The 17,127-nt window shown below is 40.2% G+C and overlaps 1 protein-coding gene across 2 annotated transcripts in view; it reads left to right on the top strand.

Moving 5' to 3' along the window:
* The window catches only part of ADAMTS12 (ADAM metallopeptidase with thrombospondin type 1 motif 12), a 309,194-nt gene that overhangs the window by 217,286 nt on the left and 74,781 nt on the right, over positions 1-17,127 (top strand). For both annotated transcript variants that reach the window (XM_055123852.1, XM_004605602.2), the window contains exons 7-12: positions 2,200-2,349; positions 3,945-4,088; positions 4,590-4,734; positions 10,341-10,433; positions 12,709-12,854; positions 16,320-16,489. In XM_055123852.1, the coding sequence (XP_054979827.1) occupies positions 2,200-2,349; positions 3,945-4,088; positions 4,590-4,734; positions 10,341-10,433; positions 12,709-12,854; positions 16,320-16,489 (848 nt within the window). The remainder of the gene's footprint in view (positions 1-2,199; positions 2,350-3,944; positions 4,089-4,589; positions 4,735-10,340; positions 10,434-12,708; positions 12,855-16,319; positions 16,490-17,127) is intronic.

The raw sequence follows: 17,127 nt of genomic DNA, 5'->3' as shown, positions 1-17,127 counted from the left end.
TTAGGATGTTTAACATTTACCCATGAGATGCTTCTAACATCCCCTTCCAAGCTGTGACAGCTAAGACAATCTCCACGTCCGCAGGATAGATTTGAGAACCAAATTACACCTGTTTATCACATCTAGTCTGAGGAAATAGGTGCTTCGGGAAGACTGGGCTTACTACTGTGCTTACCTCAGGAGAGCTATGCTGAAATCCCTGTTAATACAGTTCTCTCTGGAGTTGAATTCACTAGAAAGTAGGTTTGTCTTGAATGCACCCCCAAAACGATGCTAGTACCATGCATTCCAAAATCTATTTTCTTCTTTAGTATCCCTAGTGCGTGTGGGGAGGTAGATACAATCTTCTCGGGGAGCCTAATCACCTTGCCTACAAAAAGCCAAACATGTCCTTCTCCTCCCCCACCTCGATGGGACCCTGAGATGCCCCCACAAACGCCCCCTCCCCTCGGCTACTTAGTAAGCTCCGTAATGTTCAAGATCCCAGAGACACACGAACGAATCTTGGAACCAAGCGGCTCTTGGCAGAAATCTCTCCAGACCTATTTATTAAAATTTTAGAATTCCAAGATCATGCAGCCACGCTACATCATATGCTATTCATAACCAGCAATAGAAAACAAATTGTCTAATGTTGCCTTTTCAGCAGGTCTGAGTGTGGGGGGAAAATTCCAAATAATAATGGTAGGACTGGTGTCAAAATATTGAATATAATCAAAGTAGAGAGAGAGAGAGTAATGTGTAAATTATCTGCCACACAGGTAGGGGTAGAGGTTGGATGGGGATATACTGGGGTTTTTGGTGGTGGAAAATGTGCATTGTATGACCGAGGCTCAAACACGAAAGCTTTGTAACTGTTCTCACGGTGATTCAATAAATAATTTTTTTAATAAAAGCCAAACAAATACCAGGGGTCAGAGTGATAATATAGCAGGTAGGGTGTACATTGTCTTGAATGTGGTCAACTCAGGTTCAATCCCTGGCACCCCAGGTGATCCCCCTAACCCTACTGGGCATAATTTCTGTGCAAAGAGCCAGGAGTAAGTCCTGAACACTGCAAAGTGTGGCCCAAATACAAAAGAAAAAAGGCATGCCTGTCACTAATGCTCAGGATATTTTGGCATTTGTGCGGGTGGTTCTCGGCAAAGAGCTCTTGTTGAACTTCAAGAAAAACAAATGAGTTTTTCAACTCCCCCAGCTCTTGTCAGTGAGTGAAACTATGTGAAAGGGTTCTAAGGCAACACTTTAAAAATATTTAAATGTTGTAAGTACTGTTTGGTGAGATCTTAGAAGGCCTGATTGAAAATGAAAAAAACCTTCATTCTTCCATTTGCGTATGTGTGTGCATGTGTATATGCCCATGTATGTGTGGCTGTGGCTGTGACTTTGCATGTGTGCACATACTATACATCCCTTCTCACAGGCAATCCTGTTAGGAAACAGTGGTAAGGAAAGTCTTGATATGTTCTCTGGGGGGGTATGAGGCCCTTGCCTTTTTCACCAACGAGGAGCAATTCTCAGGGAGGTTTGAAGAATGAACTTCACAAAGACCAAAAAGGAATTCAGGTTTGGAAAATTTCAGCCCAGTTGGTTGGTCCACCCATTGTTACCCAAAAATTTCTTCCAAATAAAATTAAAAATAAATAAAAGTTTATAGTAACTTCCATTTGTAATAACCAAGTCCTTCTATTTTTGGCTTCCAATAATATAGTTGGGCCACCTGAGATTAAGAACAAAAGCTACTAAAATAGAGCACTTGTGTTTTTCATAATTTTTGAGATATCCATTGCGCTTTTAGAAATTTGGTAATCTAGAGGTAAAATCAGAATAGGAGCCAGAGCTGTAGTACAGTGGGTAGGGTGCTTGCCTTGCATGTGGTCGAATAAGGTTCTATCCCTGGTACCACATATGGTTCCCTGAGCCGCCAGGAATGATCTCTGAGTGCAGAGTCAGGAATCACTCTTAAACACTGTGGGCTATGGCCCCAAAACAAATAAAAAACAAATAGAACCCCCACAGAACCAAAAATAGAATAATCTCAATCAGTTCAGTAGTGCCCCAAACATTCCCTGAATCTTTACATTTTTAATAATTAGAAATGCTTTTCCAGTCATTACAAGTGTGAAATGATCCCCAGGTTTCTTCCAGTAGTGTTTCCTCAGATGTCTTTACCTGCATATCTCTGGTCTCTGCTTTCAGAAAAGACATCTGTGCTGGTGTCAATCGCCCTTGTGAGACCCTGGGTCTGTCACACCTGTTGGGAATGTGCCAGCCTCACCGGAGTTGTAACATCAACGAAGACTCTGGACTCCCTCTGGCTTTCACAATTGCACATGAGCTGGGGCACAGGTAACGACCAGAGGAACTGAAGACTTACCCTACTTGTTGGCATCTCCTGGATCTCTTTCCTTTAATAAGGACACACACACAAAGCATACTTTGACTATGCTGCCAGAAAGAGCGGGTATTGGGAACAATCCCAGAGACTGAATTATTCCAGTGTGGTCTCTCACCCACTAGTGGGACTTATCAAGATGCTGTTACCTGTGTTGTAAATTCAGATAGACTTAGGAGTGAAGTCTCTATTCTGCCTTTTCCATAAACCAATATTTGGGTGTTATTTAGGGCATTCCCTTCACCTCCCGGCACCTGTTTCCTTAATGTGAAAAAAGTAAGTTAATCTAGAAATGTTTTAGGTACTGTGATTTCTTTGGTTCTTAACTAACAGCTGTGGGAGATAATCTGGTATCCTTATTACCAAAATTTCAGAGACAAAAAGTTGCCAGCACTGGTTATGCCCAAGCTCAAGAAAAGTTGAGAAGATTTGGCTTGACGAAAGACGTCCTTGGCTGCTCAAAGGTGTTCAAAAGTGAAACTTTTCTCAGTCAATCTGACCTTGTAAAGGGACTCAGAAACAACTAAGCAGATCCTGCAATATTAGAGTTACACCAATTTTTGAGACAGTCATTAACATGATTATCTAGACATAAGTATAAAAGATATGTTGTGAAAATCACCTAAGAAAATAAAATGCAGGACAAAAACGTTATTCTGTTCAGAGTTTGAAAATACTCCAATAAAGGGGAGAACTTCTTGATAACATTACTTGATCTCAAGTTCCCTGAGTAATTAAAAACAAAGAGATGTAGTTGTTTACTGGTTCTCAAAATGGTGGAATATTGAACAGACTAGAACCAGGCCACACCCTAAATCTTGATATTTGTCTTCCAGATGATTTCTGGTGGCTGCTTCAGATGCAGAGATGCAGACAAAGGGGTGAATAATTATTGTTGTTGCACCTCTCCACACTGTTGCAAATGTCTCCACTTTCAGTAAAGTGACTTCTAGAAGATTTAAAATCCCAGCGCTATTTAACCCTCACCATTTTTTTTTTCATTTTTAAGAGCTGTAGAATCAAGATTGGGACATTAAAAACAATTGTGTATATGGGCGAAGTTAGAAGTTGGTTTCAGGGCAGGATTTGTCCCTGGACTCTTGGAAAATCACAGCAACAGCTCTTACCTCCTGCTAACCAGAGGTTCTGCAATTATCCATATGGCTCTAACAGCTGCACATTTAAACACAAAGTTCCCTTTTTTAAATGTCAAAATCAGCTATGTGGGGCCAAGAATGATTCCTTACATGTGGCTAACCTGAGTTTGATTCCTGACACCCCATGTGGTCCCCTGAACACAGAGTGACTACTAGGAGTGATCACTGAGCACAGAATCAGGAGTACACCCCAAGCATAGCCATGTGTGGCTCAAAGAGCAAAGCAACAACAAAAATCAATTCACTCTTTAACTTCAAAATCCCCCCTTGCAAAGTGATTCCTTGGGTATCGAAGTGACTTTGGGGACTATCTTGTTCTTGATGAAATGGAGCGTTTATCCCAGTCTCATGCATGCTCCTTGATGTTCTTGTGCTTTCTGCTCTCCTGTCAGCTTTGGCATTCAGCATGATGGAAAAGAAAATGACTGCGAGCCAGTGGGCAGACACCCATACATCATGTCCCGCCAGCTCCAGTACAATCCTGCCCCGCTGACATGGTCCAAGTGCAGCAAGGAGTACATTACCCGCTTCCTGGAGTAAGTGCCAGATCTAGACTTCTCCCTGAGTCATTATCAAAAGGCTCAGTTCTTCCTGCTGGTCCCAGATCAGGGGAGCATCAGACAGAGTTGGCTTTATTTCTACTTTGACCGAGCACCCTGGTAAATTCTGCCTACCAACCACAGCCAGTTAAGCTCTCTTTGCTCCTATCTCAAGAAATTTTTGAAAATCTCATTATGTCACTGGCGAGAACAATTCACAAATGATCATAAAACTCCACTGAGGCTAAGATGATGTAATTCTTATTTTGCCATAGCTTGAGTTTCTGAGGGAACAACTAAACTAATTGTGTAGAATATGATTTGCACTTACTGTAAGACAGTTCCTACCTTGGATCTGGAGGGCTCCCTCCTTATTGTAAATGAAGTTGTCAAGAGGATAAATAGTATTCTAGAAGGTTGAAAGTTTTGGTTCAATGAAAGACTAAAGATGAAGGAAATCTTAAACCACTGCCCTCACCTCTATTAACTTGTTTTCAGCCGAGGTTTGGGGTTCTGTCTTGATGACGTCCCCCAAAAGAAAGGCTTGAAGTCCAAAGTCATTGCCCCTGGAGTGATCTATGATGTTCATCACCAATGCCAACTGCAATATGGTCCCAATGCTACCTTCTGCCAGGAAGTAGAAGTAAGTGTTGGGTGTCTTGGTACCTCTGGTGGAATATGTTCAGGACTTGAGATTTCCAGTGTGCTGAGGGAAGGGTCAAGGAAATATTTGGAAATCCAAAGATTCTGACACAAAAATAGAGGCCTTTCACTCATGGCCGGGTTGTCTAGAGAGCAAAAGGAATGATGTTGGGTCATGCATATTTCTTGATTCTCACTGGTATTCTATGGAACCAGCAATTCTTTTCAACTCGGTGATGGTTAAGAAAATTCTATAGTGGATTTTAAGACTTATACTGATTGATGCCTTTAACAATATAACTGCCCCCTTAATCCTACAGCTGTTTTCTTTCCTGAATTTCCCCATTGACTTGAAAAACCCAATCAGATCCTTTGATAGCAGTAAAATTTATGCCCAATTCATCTTCTCATTTGTTTACAATATCCAAATATGATAAATGAAGTCATGAAATTTACTTATAAACAATGGACATGAAAAGTATCGTGCTGCGTGAAATGAGTCAGAAGAAGAGGGACAGACAGAACGACTTCACTAATTTTGGGGATCTAAAAAAACATAATATGAGACTAATACCCAAGAACAGTAGTAACAAGGGCCCGGAGGATTGATCCACAGTTGGAAGCCTGCTTTAAGTGTTTGGGGAGAAGGCAGTTGGGATAGAGAAGGGACCACTATGACAAAGAGAGTTGGAAATAATCACTCAGGATATGAACTGAGTGCTGAAAGTAGGTAAAAGAACAAACATGATAACCTCTCAGTATTTGTACTGCAAACCATAATACCCAAAAGGAGAGAGAGAGAAAGCAAGAAAGGACTTCCTTAGAGACAGGCTATGGGGAGGGAGGAGGTGGGGGTGGATGGAGGGAAACTGGGGACATTAGTGGTGGGAAATGTACACTGGTGAAGGGATGAGTACTGGAACGTTGTATGACTAAACCTGATCATGAACAGCCTGTAACTGTGTGTCTCATGGTGATTCAATTAAAATATATATATATATATGATAAATCAAGTGTTGACATCTACCTTCCTGCATTAGATGAGAAGACAAGATTATGACTGTATTTGTGTTCTTTATTCCAGCTGCTACTGTCCTGATTCTATTTCATATCATTTCTCTTTGCTGCTACATTTCTATCTAGACTCTTCTTCATGGGCATTGGTACACAAGTTAACTTTTAAAGAAATATACATATAACCAAACATAGGTCGACTCTTTCGTAAGGTTCCCATTGACCTCAAGATAAAATCTCAACTCCTTTGTGTGGGATTCCTTTGTGATATAAACCTTACCTGTTCTCTGAACTCACACTCTTTAGTATAAAGGATCTGTGTTAAGACATAAAACAAGATTCACCAAACTCCTGCCAGGTTCTTTGCTGTGGAAAAATAAGATGAAGAAAGATGAGCACTCCAAAATCAGTAAGACAAGCCTCTGCCCTTGAAGGGCTTGTGTTCTGGTGAAGGAGGCAGTCTAAACTTCAATACAGTGACATAAAACAACAAGAATATGTAGGAAGAACTTGGGGAGGAAGTAAGTAACTGCTAGACACAAACAGAAATGAAAGGTTAGAGCTAGTACAGGGAAAGACAGAGAAGGAAAGAAATCAAGGAGGGAAGAAGGAAGATGAGAGCAGGAAGAAATGCAAGAACTGGGGTCGGGACTACCCCTGGAGCTATACCGGTGATGTGGGAGTGTGGTCTAGCTGTATATCCAAAGAACAGGCTCAACAAGCATGAGACTTATGCTGCAATCACCAGATTTTGTAATCTGCCTGTCAAGGGGGCATGTGGGACACATGGGGCAAGGGGTAAATGGGGCAGGGAGGATGGAACAAGGGGACTCTTGGCGGAAAGAAGTTGGCACTGGTAGTGGGATTGGTGTTGAAATATCTATATGCCTAAAACTCAATTATCAATAAGTATGTAACTTGCAGCTTTTTAAATTAAAAAAGTGTAAATAATTTTTAAAAAATAATGTAATTTTATTTGTGGGAGGGTCTCCTTATTCCTTACTTATGACTGGTTGCACTCACACTGCCTCCTAAATGCCTCTAAAATTCTCCTGGGTCTGATGATCATCATCTGTTAGTTTTCTTTTCCTTTTTATTTTTTATTTTTTGCTTTTTGGGTCACACTAGGCGATGCACAGGGGTTACTCCTGTTTCATGCACTCAGGAATTACTCCTGGTGGTGCTCGGGGGACCATATGGGATGCTGGGAATCGAACCTGGGTCGGCCTCTTACAAGGCAAGTCAAACGCCCTACTCGCTGTGCTATCACTCCAGCCCCATCTGTTAGTTTTCTTTCTTGAATTTATACTCACTTCTCCTTCACTCTTACCCATTCTTCGAAATGCAGCCCAAGGGGTCTCTGGAAATCTGAATGTTCCCCTCTGAAGAAAACACCTCCTCTGAGAAACACCTCCTCATTTCTCTATGCTTCAAACTCTTTCAGATAACTTCAAACAGACATCAGTGTTTATTCTATCCTTTCTGTTGCTGAAAACACTGCTTTAACCCTCTAACCTGCTTAGTTTAATTATCCATGTGTTGACTTCATGGTCAGTCTCCAGAGTCTTCCAAATGCCCCTTCACATTTTTCATCTTTTTATATCTCTGCATTATGTGATATTGTATTAAATAATTTACTAGTTCTCTTTTTAGATGTCTAATCATCTAGTTAATCATCTAGCTTCCTATTACTGACTTTTGAATCTTATTTATTTCATTTTTTAACTTCCAACAATCTATTAGGTTATACTTCTCAATTTTTATTTCCAAATTTTCTGTTATTTTTTAGCCTCCTGTTTCTAATTGATTCAGTATGTTTTTTAAAAATTTCATCATACTTGGCACATTTATTGCAATTTAGATTGGAAATCCAGAGTTTGTTTCTCCTGTATTTGCTCTGGATTCTTTTCTTATTTTATGTATTGCTTCTTTTGTGACTTTTCCTTTGATTGTAATCTGTTTGTCATAAAATGTTATGTTGGGCTACTATTTAAGGTTTAGGTGGTTGGCATATCCCTTCAGTAAAATTTCAGTGCTTTTCCTGGTCTAATTGAAAATGCATCTTGTACATTGTTGGATTAACCACATGTGTGGTTCGAGGAACAGAGAGGATTAAAAAAAAATTCTCAGGGATAACATTTGATGCTAGAGTTAGAGTCAAAACATACAATCTTCCCACCATGTCCTCAAGTTTCTGTTTGTTAACCCTTTTATTCAAAGGGTAGTCCATGAGAGTTGTGGCCCTAAAGGGTATCTCCCACCCTATGTGGTCTCTAGGTATTGTTTCTAGAATTCTGATGACAGTTAAGATGAAGCTCTAAGTTTTGCTAGCTTTGCATCTTCATATTAGCATTTCTGCTACATTTTTTATCATTAGTATTTCTCCTGCTCTCCTGGCAATTGAGAAACATATTAGAAATATTGAAAATATTTTATCATGATTTCAGATGTAAGGGTTTTTCTGGAGCATCTTGTAGTTAATTGCAAACAAACAACTCTGTATTATTCATGCTGAATTATCTCATTCCCTGAAAGCACTGGGTTTTTTGCTATGCCCAGAATCTTGCATGCACTGCTTCCTCCAACCATCCTTCCTACTCTACAGTTAGGTCTCAACCTAAGTGCAACTTCACATCCTGTTCTGTATTTACTTTGACAATGCATTTATTAGGCTATATCATATCTTCTTTCCATTTGTCACTCTCATTACCTATTTTGTTGAAAGGTCTCCAAGGGAATTCTTAAATCCTGACTATCACCAGTGCTTAATACATAGAAGATACTTCAGAGATAAGTGAATGGAGAATTCAGATGCCTGCAGGTTTTAGCCAAGATAACCTTATAGTTTTTAACGTCTGAAAAACACCTAGATGCCATATAATATCGATCATGCCTTTTTTTATGTTGAAATCACTTAATAATTCAAAAGAAGGTGCAAAAATATTAGCAAGTTCTTGTGTATATTTCACCCAGCACATCACTGTTTTTTTTTATAAATGTATAACACATTTATAAGTTAAAAAATTTTATTTAAAAAAATTCTCAGGGGAAAAACACTAAAAAGTTATTTATGTTGGAGTTGATGTGAAGATAATCAAATGGCTAAATTTAAACAGGCAACTGGTTTAGTCAGAGGCATCGTCCCATTGATCAGGGAACTAGAAGTGAAACCCGCATGTGAGGCTGGAACCTTTGGGAGGGTGAGTTAGAAGAAATCTACCATGAGAGAGAAAATTGCTTTAATCTCACTTAGGTTTGAGAGAGAAGAATACAGGTGGATGACTTTCTCATGAGAAAATAATTTATGGTAGCCTCATGATTTAGGGTTCAGCTTATAATTTTCGTAAGCCTTGAAAACACTCCTGACAAAAATTAGTATAAAAATATTTCTGACGTGGTTATAGTATATGATATCTGGTAGAAGTGAGGTTAAAATTTTATTTGGAGAAGGCAACTTTCAGTTTAGGATGTATAAACCTCCATCAGATTACACTTCTGAGCAGATGAGTTCACAGTTCAACCCCTAATCCAAAGTTTGAAGCAATCTTTATATATAGCGAGAGGAAGAAACACCGAAAACTTCTTCATGGTCCTGGGTTAATTTAATTTTTTAATAGCGATAATAAAAATAAATGCATAAAGAAAAGCTATATATGAGAAAATAAAAGCATGATAGATATTGTTAAAGTAAACGTGAAAAAATACATTAATAGCAGCTTTGAAAATGAAGAAGTTGGTCAAGACAAATTCAGTGAATGAGTAATCCACAGATTTGATACAAAAGAACAGAATAATCAATTCACAAGACTTTGGAGTTAAGAAAATTATCACTATCAGTAGTGATCCTTGAGCACAGAGCCAGAAGTAAGTCCTGAGCACTGCTGGGTGTGGCACATAAACAAAAAAAAAAAAAGGAGGACGAAGAGGATGAAAATTCGGAGAAGGAAATAAAGAAGAGGAGAAGGAGGAGGGAGAAGGAGGGAGAAGAAGGAGGAGGAAGGCGAGGAAAGAAGGAAGGAAGGAAGGAAGGAAGGAAGGAAGGAAGGAAGGAAGGAAGGAAGGAAGGAAGGAAGGAAGGAAGGAAGGAAGGAAGGAAGGAAGGAAGGAAGGAAGGAAGGAAGGAAGGAAGGGAGGAAGGAAGACAGGCTACCACATATATACAAATTAAGAGAAAGATTAAAGGAGTAAGATTTGAACCCCTGTAGTTCATGGTCCAGGAGGAACAACTGTGAACAATAAGTCAGAAATAGCCCTGAGCATCACTAGATATGACCCAAAACATAAGAAACAAATTAAAACCTTAATTCTTAGGAAATATCATTTATCTCCATTTACATATTGACTAACACAGTGACTGATATCATTTATCTCCATTTACACATTGGACATACAGACTGCCACTTATTACAAAATCCATATTAGGTTTTAAATTGAGTTCTCAAATGACTGCCTTCTCTTACTCGGATACAACAGCAGCATTTACTATGGACACGAGGGTGAGTGAGTGTGTGTGTGTATTTTACCATCACCATAGAAGTGCATTTGCTCACAGTCTGAAATCAAAGACCGTGCAATCTCACATTTGTTTTCCAGAATGTTTGCCAGACCCTGTGGTGCTCCGTGAAAGGCTTTTGTCGCTCGAAGCTGGATGCTGCTGCAGACGGGACACGGTGTGGCGAGAAGAAGGTGATGTGTCATGTTGGGCCGAGGAAGGTACTGGGAGGGCTGTGGACAGAGTTCTCAAGGAGAGCTGGGGGAGAAAGAGCCAGAGGCAGCTGTCCGGGTGCAGGAAAATCACATCCTCTGACCAGCCAGAGGAAAGAGCTCTCCTTCCATTACACATTTTGAGTATTAACTGGAAATGAGAAGCCAGGGAAAGAGGCCCAAGGCCAGTTCCACAGTCCTCTGCCCCGTCCTTTCCGGCTGAGCTTTTGTGTGGCTTTTGTACCATTGAGCTCATGACCGACCTTCCTTTTAACTCCCCCCCTTCCTTACTAAAGGTTGGAAAGAATCTGCAGAGGCCTCTTCTTTCCACACCTGCTAATTTGGGGCATTCGTTATATTTAAAGTTTTTTCATTAGACCTCATTGCACTTCTGGAAGACCTGGTCACTTTACTCGGCAGGAAGGTTAAACTTCCAAGAACTCAGAGATGTTAAGATTTTCTTCACACTCCTGGAAACTAGAGTATGCAGCTCAACCAATCCAGTTGGCTTAATTATGGGCTGAGGATTTAGGCATTTGATAAGTGTTTTTATGCATTTTTGAATGTGGTATGATTAAAGATTAAAACTTGAAATACATAGTCACCAAATACAGTGACTTTTAATACACTGTCACTATCACTGTCATTCCATTGCTCATCGATTTGCTTGAGCAGGCACCAGTGACATCTCCATGTGAGACTTGTTGTTACTGTTTTTGGTATACCGAATGAGCCATGGGTAGCATTTTCCTTGCACACAGCCAACCCGGGTTCGATTCATCTGCCCCTCTCGGAGAGCCTGGCAAAATACTGAGAGTATCTTGCCTGCACGGCAGAGCCTGGTTTTAATACACAGTGATGAAAAATTATAAAGAAAGAGAAACCAGTAGATAAAATATGCCAGGAGTTATCCAGGAAATATGGCTTGTTTTGTTTTGTTTTGTGATTCTACACCTTGTGGTGCTTGGAGGTTACTCCTGGCTCTGCACTCAGGAATTATCCTGATGGCACTCGAGAGACCGTAGGGAATGTCAGGGATCTAATCCAGGTTGCCCACATGCAAGTCAAGCACCTTACCTGCTGTATTATCTCTTCAGCCCCAAAGTGGTTATTTTCAACTCCAAAAGAAAAAAATGCATATTATTTGGGTGCTGGAGTGATAGAACAGTGGGTAGGGCACCTGCCTTGCACATGGTTAACCTGAATTTGATCCAAGCACCCGTATGTTTCCCTGAGACTCACAAAGATTGATAACCTGAGTGTAGAGACAAAGTAAACCCTGACCATCACCAGATGTGACCAAAAAAAAAAAAAGCATATTACTTTATTTTCCATTTTGTATCTTCACTTTTCTAAATAATGGCTGTGCAAGGATTTCCTTAAAGGTGAGAGCACGGATTCCAAGCCCACCTTAGTTACTTGAAAAGCACAAGACAGAAAAGGAGGTTAAAGGAACGCAGAACTGTTTTCAGATCCATGAAATGAGAACGAATTTGAGAACTTGATATTAGAACTTCAACTTAACAATTAGTGTCTTTTTGGCAAAAAGTGAACATTTTTTGCAGGAGGCTGGGTTATCCAGTTCCAGCATTACGTTCCCATAGAGGCATATAAGGAAATGTTATCATAGTACCAGACTGAAAGAGTTTGTTTTGATCTCCAAAAAGATAAGGGGCTTGCACCAGAAAGTGAATCAACTGCGTTACTCAGCAACAGTGTTACTAAGCCTACTCAATCACGGGCTTATAACAGCGCACTCAGGGAAGGAAGTGGCCTGTTGATTTACATTTTGGCAAGCGATCTACAGACCTCACTTTGAATAACACTCTGGCACCGAATGCAGTGAAGTATCCTGCAGTTCCTTTCCATTCCTGCAACCCCTGATGCTAAAACCCGAAGGTGTTTTTGGAGGGAGAATTCTTCCTAGAACGCTCGTTGTTCTGTTTCTTTTCTTTCTTTTTTTTTTTTTTTTGGTCACACCTGGCAATGCGCAGGGGTTACTCCTGGCTCTGCACTCAAGAATCACCCCTAGCGGTGCTCAGAGGACCATATGGGATGCTGGGAATCGAACCCGCGTCTGCCAAGTGCAAGGCAACTGCCCTACCAGCTGTGCTATTGGTCCAGCCCCCTCGTTGTTCAGTTTCTGATGGGGACTCCAAGGAACCTGCTGGCTCAGGGTTAAGCCTCTGGAGCTTGAGTCTCGGCCTGCCGTAGGGAACTTTCTGACGTGTGTTCTCTGACCTCCTTCCCTTTCCAGTGGTGTATGGCTGGCAAATGCATCACAGTGGGGAAGAAGCCAGAGAGCATTCCCGGAGCGTGGGGCGGCTGGTCGTCCTGGTCCCACTGTTCCAGGACCTGTGGGGCTGGAGCCCAGAGTGCAGAGAGACTCTGCAACAACCCTGAGTAAGTCTTGCCCAGATGTCCCCTTCCTTCCCTGCGGGCTGGGAGACCAGCCCTCAACTCATCAGTGTCCAGGACCCCACGTCTCTTGAGGGAAGAGAAGTAGGTCCCCAAAGCTAAAGGGACCCACAGGCTTCACTGGAATTGGAGGGAAGGTGTTTTGTTTGGTGTTATATGGGCTTTGCTCCAGTCCGAAAAGAGCTGGACTGGAGCCATAGCAGAGCGGGTAGGGTGTTGGCCTTGCACGCGGCTGACCCGGGTTCAATTCCTCTGTCCCTCTCGGAGAGCCCAGCAAGCTACCGAGAGTATCCCGCCCTCAAGGCAGAGCCTGGCAAGCTCCCTGTGGTGTATTTGTTATGCCAAAAATAGTAACAACAAGTCTCACAATGGAGACGTTACTGGTTCCCCCCCTGCACGAGCAAATTGATGAACAATGGGATGACAGTGCTACAGTGCTATAAGGGCTTTGTACTGGATTCTTACCAGAATTTGAGTAAGTAAAGCAACTAATCATTTGGAAAAATAGAGCTAAATTCTTTTAAAAATGCAATTTATGGGAAAGCCCATAGGAGACATGCCATTAAATTCTCCTCTGTAACCCCATTTTCTATCAGTGCAAAGTCCAGTTTTTACTAGTAATATTAGCACTTTCTTTGAATCATAAAAGAGTACAATTTTAAATAAATACATATATAATATATACATATTGTTGCCTTAGGCGACTAATACAATAAGCACTTATCTTATTTTTTAAAGACAGTTAATGTTTTAGATGAGATTTTGCAGAACTCAGAGTTCCATATTTACCTGTTAAAGCTCTGAAGAAGAAATTTTGTAAGTGACATTTGCTCTTTTAAACAAATTCAGAATTTTTCTTATCTTACTATGCATAATAAGTATGAAACTTAAATTACCTTGTCTTCAAATTTATATGAAATCCTCCATTTCATTATTCCCTGATATACCAGTTCTCAAATATAAATTTGGGGGATCTTGGGGCCTCACCTGACCGCTGTTCAGGGTTTACTCCTAAGCTTTGCATTCCAGAGATCACTCTCGACTGGGTATGGGGGACTATCTGGGGTGCCAGGAACTCAACTGTGTCAGCTGCATGCAGTTACATTTTCGCTTCAGCTCCTCAGTATACAGTTTTAATTATAAATATAATGTCTGTTTTATATGGAGAGTTTATTTCACCTGTATTTACTTTGGTTTCCATTAAAGATTTTTTTAAAAATTCACATTTTCAAAACCACAAATGATCAGTGTATTTACATTTCCACAGTATCTCAGTTCTAAATATTATTTTTATTTTAAGTAAAATATATATATATATATAAAACTATGAAAATTTTCCACACTAAAGCCAATCAGATTGGGATCTTCTATATCCATCATCGGGGGTTGGTTGCAGAGAATGAGACAGAGAAGCACACAAGGAGACATAAGCACATAGAAGACAAACACAGTCCAATCTTTAAGGTCACCTAAGACTCATGAGTGAGCTCCGAGGCTGACCATTTATTCAATACAGTTTCACTCCCCCTGCCTAATTCCCAACACGGGACAGATGTTAAGGACAGTTAGTAAGTACACCAGCATTCAAAGGGTATGTTAAGAGCAGAGGCTGGGGTTTTTCACACAGCCAATTAGGCACCTTAAAGTATAAAGTCATGAAAAAAAAATGTCCTATTTTTCTCTTATGTTAGAAAAATAAGTTCTTATGTTCTCTCTTAGACTAAAAGACCCTAAACTGTTTTATTCTGTCTTTTCCCAGATGCACCTTTACCTGCCCCATTATCTGATGAGGAAATTGTTATTGCCCTTAGGAAATAAAATATTGGAAAGGATTGCCAAAAGAAATAAAATATTGGAAAGGATTATTCTAAAATAGGATTTGTTCATTCATTGAATGTTTCAAATATATTTAAAACACTGAGAGACTAAAGAAGACATTAAAACTTGGATCTGATCACCCAATATATTTTTTAAACTTTTTTATTGAATCACTGAGATATACCCTTACAAATCTGTTCATGATTGGATTTCAGTCATACAGTGTTCCAACACCCATCCCTCCACCACTGTACATTTCCCAGCACCAGTGTCCCCAGGTTCCCTCCTATCAACCCCCCAATCCCCCCACCCCCTGCCTGTCTCTATGGCAAGTGTTCCCCTTCTCTCCCCCTTTCCCTCTCCCTCTCCCTCTCTCTTTCTCTCTTTCTCTCTCTCTCTCTCTCTCTCTCTCTCTCTCTCTCTCTCCCTTTCTCTCCCTCCCCCCTCCCCCCACCCCCTCTCTCTCCTTTTGAGCATTGTGGTTTGCAACCAATATTTTTTTGAGAGTGGTAAGAGTAGGGAAAATATATAGTATGGTCAATTAAGTGTCATTTCAGAGTAGAAAGGGATACCTCTAGCAGGAGTAAAAAAAGAATTCATGACACAAGTAGCATTTATTTGGTCCCTTAAACATGCTAAGTTTGTAGATTTTGGAGACCAAAAGTAATAGTAAATAATTTAACTGGTTTCTCTAGAGCAGGGAGCTAATGCAAGATAGTGTAGAAAGTTGAGTTGTCACAGTAAATTAAGTCAGGATTGATCCTGGGTGATTGAATACCAAGTTTGAGTGACATCATTTGATTCTGTACCCATTGGGTCCCATAAAATGATTTTAAACAGAAACTAAGACTAAGGTCATCATAAAAATTAGCTAGAGGGATCAGAAAGAGAGAGAGAGAGAGAGAGAGAGAGAGAGAGAGAGAGCGCACAATGAGTAAGGTGCTTACCTTTACACAGCAGACCCAGGTTCAATCCCCAGAATTGCATATGGTCCCCCAAATTCAGAGCTAACAATATGCCCTGAGCCCAGCCAGCCAGATGTGACCCAAAAAGCGAAATATAATCAGATAACAGTTCATATCATAGAAAAGATGGGAAAAGATAGAAAGAAGATGAATGGAAATGGGGGTAGACTAATGTGGTGATTATAAAAATGAGAAGGAGGAAGCAGTTATAAAGCTACCATTGATAACCAGGCAAATTATTAGCAGTCAGACCAAAGGAAGCTACAGAAAATATGACTTTTTCATCTTTGATTTTGATCACTTTTAATTTGCTGAATAGGAATTAGAAAAAAAGTAGAAGAACTTAAAATTAAAATGATATATTCCCTCTTAGTGGATATTTTGAGTATAAATCAAAGCAGGGAGGATTTGGAAGCTATTTCAAAATAAGCGGTTACAGCATACCCATGACTGAATGTTCAGAGGAAGAAACACTAACAAAAATGTCTGAAGTCTGATGAAAAAGTAAATTGTGAGGGTAGAGAAAGTTTGGTTTGGCGAGGAATGGGCACAGCCATATATCAGATTTTTTTCATGGAAATTGTTGGCCTTTTCCATGAAAAAAAAATGACTAAACATTATTTTAAGAGTATAAGGATACTTAAGAACTTGTCTGTTTCGCTTTCAGACCAAAGTTTGGAGGAACGTACTGCACAGGAGAAAGAAAGCGGTACCGCCTATGCAATGTCCAACCCTGTCGCCCAGATGCACCAACATTTCGGCAAATGCAGTGCAGTGAGTTTGACACTGTTCCCTACAAGAATGAATTCTACCGCTGGTTCCCAGTTTTTAATCCAGGTAAAGATCATGAAAGCACTTATAGGTCAGAGTATTGTGACAGCCTGCAAAGTCTAACAAAAAGAAAATTGTACCTTAAGAAGTTTTCTGTTTTAGTAGGTGAAAGCACAGATCTGCTTACTTGATCGGTAACTGTTCAGGGTGGCTGAGTCCAACCCTGTGCTGAACTCTGTGAAGTAAAGATTTTTTAAACAAGGAAGTCAATAAATATGGTGGCTTACTTCAAAAAGCCAAAGCACGCAGATAACGCAGTAAATGGAACCAGAGGAATACATAACTACTTACTCATGAAAGTGCTTTTGGAAGCGTTTGCAGAACTGACAATAATTCTGAAAGAAATTCACATCCACAACCCCTACACACACACACACACACACACACACACACACACACACACACACAGATTCAGTGTGTAATTGGCGTCATTTCAAAGGCTTCCAGGAAGGGAGCTGATGATTCTGAAGTCCTAAGTAGTCCTGCTAATAGAAGAAAGAAAAAGGAAGGCATTCAAAATAGCGTCAGTCATTTTTATGTGGGAAGAGAAAGGCACAAAAAAAGAAAAGATGTTAAGAATAGAATCATCAGAAATTAATAAGATTTAGGCTAGAAATCAACAGTTTATGTACACAGAACAGTAT

Source organism: Sorex araneus, chromosome 1, assembly GCF_027595985.1.
Source record: "Sorex araneus isolate mSorAra2 chromosome 1, mSorAra2.pri, whole genome shotgun sequence".
In the NCBI taxonomy this organism is placed as follows: Eukaryota; Metazoa; Chordata; class Mammalia; order Eulipotyphla; family Soricidae; genus Sorex; species Sorex araneus.
The sequence above is the reverse complement of the archived record's forward strand: the minus strand, read 5'-3'. Positions and strand labels throughout refer to the sequence as shown.